An 8,342-nucleotide genomic window follows, 5' to 3' on the forward strand; every position below is an offset into this window, starting at 1 on the left:
GAGAAATAAGAAAATTCTATGATTTGAGACTAAAAATAAAACTAATGACTAATGCATTTATAGAGTTTACGTACTTCAAGCATCTGTAACACTTTATCTTCAAGGTATTAAATTTGAAAAAGACGTACATAAATTTTATGCATATGTACGTGCTTACTAAAATTCTATACGTGCAACGTATTTAGATTAATTTTTAGACTTCTGTAGACATGTGTACAACATTTATTATATATGATAAGTTTTGAAATTCCACTTGTAAACATAGTAATTTTGACTAAACTCACTATTTTTTTTTTATTTATAACTCGTACATAAATTTGGTCAAAAGAATAATACCAGTAATAAGATGGTGCAAGTTATTAAATTACAAAGGCGCTCTTATTAACAAATATTCATTTACTGATAAATTAATAAATTATTCATGTATTGATGAATAAATAATCTCACAAAACTAATATTTTTTTAATCCCAACAATATTGTTGTTAAGATTTTTAGTTGGTTGGTGGCAACAATATTGAAGAAAATATTCTGCAATTCTGCTTACTTGTTGGGCAAATAAAAAGTTAAACGCATATTTAAATTTTAAGAGAAGATTCTATCAGATAAGTTTCAGCGATATGCATGAGCTAAAATGATTTGAAGATTATATTTTATCTGGTAGAGCAGAAAAATAAAAAGAAGATAATTACATGTTTAATTAGAGATAAATTTGAGTTCTACTTGAATTTACTATTCGACTTTGTGAAATTCGAGTCTATACGGATTGCTCTATGTAAGTCTTAAATCTGATGAAATTGATAGTTTTCTGGTGCATTAGCCTGAGAGGTCCACATGTAACATACTTCAGGAGAAGAATTTGTAGTTTTCGGGAGAAGAAGATTTAGAGTGTTGAAGGGATTTCCACCAATCATCAATTTTCGGGAGAAGAAGATCTAGAGTGTCTTCAGGAGAGGATGGTTTATGATTTGAAGGGAGTTTAAGTAAGTAGACATTAAAAACAAGTAGTGCTAACTGAATAAGACCATTAAGTTAATTCCCTATGGATTGTTCAAAAAGAGGGAGTCTTTATAAATTTATATAAGTCCTAAGACTTAGTGGATTGTTCAATGTCTGGGCGTGATCTCATAGATGTAGATTCTTACCGAACCTTGTAAAAACTCTCTGAGTACTATTTATTTACTGCTTGCAGTAATTATTTAATCTGGTTAAATAATTTATATTTCGTAAATTTTTAAAAACGGATCTTTCAATTATTTTATAGAGGTTTTACTACATAGTCCTATTTGGTATTGAAAAGAGGTAGGGACGGAAATTTCTAAGAAATTATTAGCATGACTTGTGTTGACAGCAAATATATTCACACATTTAAAATTTTATTTATACAATTATGTTTTGTTAAACATCTCTATCAGTTTCGTTTCTTCCAATGCCCTTGTATTTTGGTAAAATCAAGATGCATAGTACATTTATTCTGTCTTTATTAGAAAAACACATTCAACATTTCTTTTTATATTATCTTTCACAATAAGCAACTATAGAAATGATAATTTATAAAGATAATTAATATTATCTGCATAGCATGATGGAGAGAAAAACACAATGAAAAGGACTGGAAGCATCGTTGATACTGGAACAAGCCAAACTCTCCGGCTGTTCTTGTCTTTTATATGTGATGACAAATGATACTAACAAATAAATTCACGTTACTCAAAATTAAACTATCATGTAAATGGTTCAATTATTTTTTCTAGTGAATTTTTTTGGGGTCCAAGTTCCCCATGACCTTTTCATTGAAAAGAATGGCCTCTTGTTCAAGAGTTGAGAAAGTAAAACTAAAGGAGAAAGAGAATATGTTTTCCCTCTTAGATTTGCCTAAGTTGGGTTTGGAGTGCATTTTTGAGCGGCTTTCGCCTGCTGACTTGTGCAGCATGGTGCGAGTTTGTTCTGTTTTGAGAGAAATGTGTAGTAGTGACCATTTATGGGAAAGACATTTGCAGCAGAAATGGGGTAAAGTGATAGGTGATGCTGCTTACCGAGAATGGCGATCTAATGTGGCCTCAAAAATTGGACAATCCAGCCTCTCCAAACAGAAAAAGGAGAAGGGTGTGCTCGAGTCTCTTCGAAATTCACGTCGCCTTTCGTGGATTGGGATAAAACCAGAAAAAAGTTCCAAGGTGCGAACTACTTTACCAGTTGATTCAGTGATGGCTTTCTATTTTGCTCTTGAGAGTGGCAAGTTTTGGTTCCCAGCCCAAATCTACTATAGACAGGTAATATTTTTCAACAAGTACTTTCTAAGCTTACCAAATTAATTATTCTTATATTGTTTAAACAAGAAATTGTGTACAACTTCCTTCTTTATGTCGGTGATGAAAGCCTTTCTGTCTATTGGTGCAGAATGGTTATACAGGAGTTATGCTGTTATGTTATGATGCTCAGATCAGTTATGACTCCCGGACTAATACATTTCGTGCAAGGTATAAGTGCAAGGTTCTTCATAAAAAATACTTGGATGAGTGATCTAATTCTTTTGTATTGTGATCTAACTAAAACGTACATATGATGTAGTTTGGGTTACTCAAAAATTTACCTTATTTTTTTATATTATTAAATGTATACATTTAGATTAAATTTAATATACAAGTTCATACCTTCTTTCTGGTCAACGCCCAAACTACCTTTAAGTACAAGAAAGAAAAAAGATTGAAAAAATATAAAATGGAAAACTTAAAAAAACTAATAAATTAAAGGTTTTTTTTTTTTTTCATTGTTTTAGAGTTTTTTGTTTTAATTTTTTTTCCTTGAGTGTAGTTTGGGCATTTTTGAGGTAACAATCTTTTTTTGACCGTGAAACGGTATGAATTAACGTTTAAAATCTAATATGACCGCATACAATATTTGATGATATGAAAACCATTTTGAATAAACCTATAATTCAAGGAACAAATTAAAGGTAAGTATCCCCAGTGGACATAAAAGTATTTTTTATGTCCAGCAGTGTTTTTATGTCATCTTTATCGGCTTGTCACAAAGTTTCAGACCGAATATTGACACAAGATTCAAAATACCTGCCCATGGCATAGGATATTTTTCTGCATGCCTATAGTTTGCTTTTTCCTTATGTTGTATGTTTGTCAACATGTTTTTGATGATCATACTATATTAAAGCATTATCTAGACACCAAAGTTAATAACTTATGACATGTTTGGTTCACAGATTCAAATTGTTCTTATTTGAATCTTTTTAGTTTGAACTGTATAATTTGAATTATAATACTTTAAATGGCATTCGAATTGGTGCTTGGATTCACAAATAAATTATACATTGAATGAGGAATAAAACAAAATTGTGTTTTCAACAACTCTTATAAAATCTCATTGTAAATGGCGTATATAAATATGGATTGAAATTTTTTACTCTCTTTATTATGAACACATAAAGAGAAAATAAATATCTAAATTGGAGTTAAAATAAAGAAGTTATTATATTCTTAAGTTTGGAGTTGAAGAGAAAGAATAAAACAAAACGTAATTGTATTTGAATTGTTCATAACAATTCATATTGTTGAATTTAGGGGTGTGTTGAATTCTAAAATCAACAATTTGAATTGTGGTTGATGGTCTGAAAGGCCCCTCTTTGTTTCTAGACTAAACATTAATTTGAACCTTTAGGGGCAATTCGAATTGAATTCTTTAGTTCAAATAGCTGAACCAAAAATAGGGTAAGATGTTATCTTGTCTTGTTGCGACATGTTCATACCACACACCTCAAACCTCAGCGTAGCATAGCCCACTACATTATCGTCGGGTGATTTTCATGCTTCGTGTCGGCCTACCAAGCGCGATCCATGTTGACATACTATCACAAAATGATAGATTAGACGACACAAATACGATAAAACAACATCTAATGCGCAATAAAAATGGTGGCATGGAGATTTTTGTGATTCAACCCATGTTCACTTCACTCTTCCCACATTTGATTACTTTACCTTTAATTAAGTAGGACCTTTCTTATATAGTGATACTTTCCGATATAATTCCATATAAATTGCAGGTATACTTCTCAGGGATGGGGGACGGGAGAGGAAAATATAGGGTGGGATCGGGTACGAGCGCCACCAGTTGGCGTTCCCCTAGATCCATTTGTGCCTCATGTGTCTGATTGTTTACATGACTTGAAACCCGGTGACCATATTGAAATCCAGTGGAAAAGTCGCACAGATTTGCCTTACGGTTTAATCTCAGAACACCCTGAACTTTATATTAAAAATTGATCTTGACTTTAAATGGTATCAGGTCTCTCATATATCATTTCTAAAAATTTCATTGTAGCTTGGTGGTATGCCCTAATTGGTCACTTGGAGCCATGTGATAAGAATCAGAATCACTGCCTTTGTCATGAAAATGGTAAGATATATATACCCTTTCAAAAAGAAAATGGTAAGATATATAGACAAGTTCTTTTTGTTATGCACCTAACATTAAGTTTCCTTTTTGCCTAAAGTTTTCTCTTCTCTTCCTAATTACACCATAAATTTCTTGCAGTCTCTATTCTTATATATTTATTGTTTCTTAAATTTTTGTGTGTTTAGTTACCTCATGATAATGTCTTTGCTAACAGATACAATAGTAGTGGAGTTTAACCAATACCATCCAACCTCAAGATGGAGACGTACTACGACAAGTCGGAAGTACCATCCAAGACAAGGGAACGAAATCGATGGATTTTACGGCGGAATTAGAAAGCTTTCGGATCAGGAGGAGATTGCCAAGTGGTTGAGCTTTTGGCCAAATCATGTTCTTATAAGAGTAAGGTTCCCAAACGTTAATCTTCCATAATTGCAGTGAAAGAACAAAGGTAATGGCACTAGAATTAGTCAGTAGCAAAGGATGAAGAGAGCTTGTAGCCTATTCCCGCGTATTGAAATAATCCTCACTGTGGCCAACTTCCAAGCCAGTTTTATATTTCCTACATATTTGGAATATTTTCGGGTTGGCAGCTATAGGATTCTTTCTATGTTGAATATGCAAAAGTTGGTTTGGCAGATATAGTCACCACTCATATTCTGTACGAAACTTAAATGTATTAATGTTTATTGTTCGTTTAAATTCTGATCTATGGGAAATTAATTTCATATAATATACTTTCTGATAAGCCAAGAAGATGTCAGAGCACGCCCTTGAGAAATTCAACGTATTTTAGTTAAGTGCCATTGGGCATGGGCCGTGCAGGTAGTCAAGGATGGGCCAGGAACAATGGGCCATGCAAGGAGTGAAGAAGTTTCGGAGGATTATTAGCAGTAAAGGATGTGGTCTAAGGTGTGGAATCATGTCACCAGCTTAAGCATAGGTCAAGAAGTTATTATTTCCATTAGAATAGGTCGAGAAGATGTTATTTCCATTCTTAATAAGTGTGGCTACTCTGTTGCTATTAGCCGTTAGCCGTTAGTGTGACGACCCTCCTTAGCAGCCGTCACTGTAATTGAGAATTTAACTTGCACTTACTGAAATTTCCTAAAATTTACAGAACATTTATTTTAAATCTTATAGTTAACATAAGTTATGAATTGCTTTCTTGATTAAAATATTCAACCTTAACATATTTGTTTCTCAAAACATATAGATTTATCTATATGTATATACTTAATCCTTAAGTCTTGCTTACTTACAGTCATAATCCACAAAACCATTTAATATATAGTTTTAGAATCACATAATTAGCAAAACTATTTATAACATAAAACTGATTGCGAAAATATTTACGAGCGGTATCCATTCCCTGATCTCCACATCGTTCTTCCATTCACCGTCAGTCCATCAAGTATTATGTGCAAGTTGCTTACCTACAATATAAATATTCTATGATAAGTTTTCGCTTAGCAAATAGGAACTATCTCTCGCAAAATACCTATAAGTTCACATGAATAAATATGCATGAGCCAATTATCTTAATTATGATCATGTCTTGTTAAATTCTTATGATCTTATCTTATCTTTCTTACTTATGGGCCCGAGTGCTCGTACCACTTGCGCGCAATCATCGGGACGTGAGGGTTTGCAAGGTTCCCAATGACACCGTGATTATAACTGAATTGAATGCCTATAATTTTTTTTTCTTCTCCCTTCCGGAGCCTGAGTTACCACCCTCTCATAAGCTGGTACGACACTCAACTGAGATTATTCTTATAAGTTCCTCTTGACTTATTAAGGTGTATGCAGTATGACATGACATCGCATACAATACATAAAGCATAAACATGCATACATAACATGTGTAACTTTTTCTTTAAAATCTATTCATACTGTAGGCGAGATTCCTACTTACCAGATTTTACAGTGCTGGAATCCACTTTTCGCCAAATAGCCTATTCTCTTACTTGCTTACTTCTGAAAATGAACACCCATTGAGAGTGTGAGATTAACTGTCGTTTGTTATTTTATTTTAGCAGCTTATGAAGGAAATATAACCCTTTCCTTAAGGCATGTATCCATCTCCTTTACTGAAGGATAATCTACAATATGGATCAATTTATTAAATCCTCAAAATCTTATTTTCCTTAATTGCCCTTAATATCCACTTGCCTAGATTGAAAATCAACTACCCACTCTAGTAACTTATTCTCCATAATTTACCTCATTGGACTTGTTATGATCTTAAGGCCTAATTCAGCCTAGAAACTTATTCACGGCGTTCTAACCCTTAGGCCATTGAAATTTACACTCAAACGGGGTCTCTTGAATTAATGCGGGCGTTGGGCCCACATCTAATCTTTGTTATTCTAAGGACCTAACGTATTGGGCTCGTAGGTGCTCGCCGAAATGATTTGCTCGATAAACTATTAAGTTTTTAAAAGAAACCATTTTTTCTTGAAAACTTTCTTCACGAATATTCCGTTAAAATGAGGTCTAACACCATAGTATTTTACTGAAATCACATCCCGGGTTCTTTGATAACCTTTTGTTGAAAACCAACACTGTGTTAGTTTCGTTTAGTTAAAACTGTGCAATTTCTTAAATCTATGTTTTACTACATCTTAGAGTCAGATTTTAAAAATCTGTTCTTCGCGATAATTCTTCTTCTCGTCGAGATCTAAAATTGTCATTTTTTGGAGAAAGCTAAAATTCAGCCCCTAAGGGCCTCGTTTGGCTGAAAACAGTGGCTGGAGGTTTTTTTTTCTGAAACTGCTATGCACCTAACATTAATTTCTAATAAATTTAATTAAAGTCAGTTTTTTTTTCCTGAAACTGCTATGCACCTAACATTAATTTCTAATAAATTTAATTAAAGTTCAGAATCCTTAATTAAAACATTACTAATACATGTCATTCCCATTTAGAATGAAACGGTGTTATCCACAGTATTAATATGGCGAGATATTGAATGAGTATATTACGCATAATAAGATTATGTGGATCAGGGACAAAAACACAATATGAATTTTTAATAATTTATGTTAAGTATAAAAATTTTAATTGAGTCTATTGATGGTCATATATAGAATGATCTTAATCCTGTAACACCCCAAGGAATTAAACGAGATTAATTAAGGTAATTAAGATTTATTAGTATGCCTAATCTTGATTTAATTATTGTTTAGTAAATGTTTCTGAACTATATATTTAAATGATTCTAAGGAATTTAAATATTTTTAGTATTTATATTTTTACCCCAGAAGTGTGTGTAGACACATTTTCTGGACTGTCATTTTAAATGTTGGACACATGTCTTTTCTTTTTCTTTTCTTGTTCCTTTTTCTTTCATTTTTCCTTTTTCCTTCTTTTCTTTTCTTTTCTTTCCCGTGCATTGCTCACTCTCACTCTCTCTCACTCTCGTTCCCTCACTCTCTCTCTCCCATTTTTTGCTTCAAATCAACCAGATCTTGAACCAAAGAAGGATTTAAAGAAGTTTTCAACGTCAAGAGAAGGATTTGAGGTAAGATTTCTGAAAAACTTCTCTTGAATCATGAATTTTTTGGATTAGAAAACCTATTTTGGTTCAAAATGGATTTTCATGGACTTTGGGTAAAATCATAGTAGAAATTTGAGATTTTTAGTTCTTTGGACTGTATTTGTCATTTGGAACCTAGATTGAGTGATTTCCCCTTGAAATATTTTAGATTTGAGCTTGAAATTGCAGGTTTTGCACTGATTTTCTTTGGATCGGCCATGTTGGCCATCCTGCCCTGATCTCACCGGTCGACCTATGCAGTCCACCGGATTACACTCCATCAGGTCGACCTGTGCGGTCGACCAAATTGCACACCACTGGTCAACCGGTGGTGTTGCACTGTCCTGTCACCGGTTGACCAGTGTACACGGGGTTTGACCTTGTTTTGCC

General features: G+C 33.2%; 1 protein-coding gene across 1 annotated transcript; it reads left to right on the forward strand.

Moving 5' to 3' along the window:
• The first annotated feature begins 1,800 nt into the window (after window positions 1–1,800).
• On the forward strand, window positions 1,801–5,302 carry LOC21397830 (F-box protein At2g26850). Its single transcript, XM_010114551.2, has 6 exons — window positions 1,801–2,271; window positions 2,399–2,478; window positions 4,059–4,237; window positions 4,337–4,411; window positions 4,626–4,813; window positions 5,237–5,302. The coding sequence occupies exons 1-6, from the start codon at window positions 1,801–1,803 to the stop codon at window positions 5,300–5,302; spliced, it is 1,059 nt and encodes a 352-aa protein (XP_010112853.2).
• The last annotated feature ends 3,040 nt before the right edge of the window (window positions 5,303–8,342 follow it).

Source organism: Morus notabilis, unplaced genomic scaffold (assembly GCF_000414095.1).
Source record: "Morus notabilis unplaced genomic scaffold, ASM41409v2 Scaffold224, whole genome shotgun sequence".
Classification (NCBI taxonomy): Eukaryota; Viridiplantae; Streptophyta; class Magnoliopsida; order Rosales; family Moraceae; genus Morus; species Morus notabilis.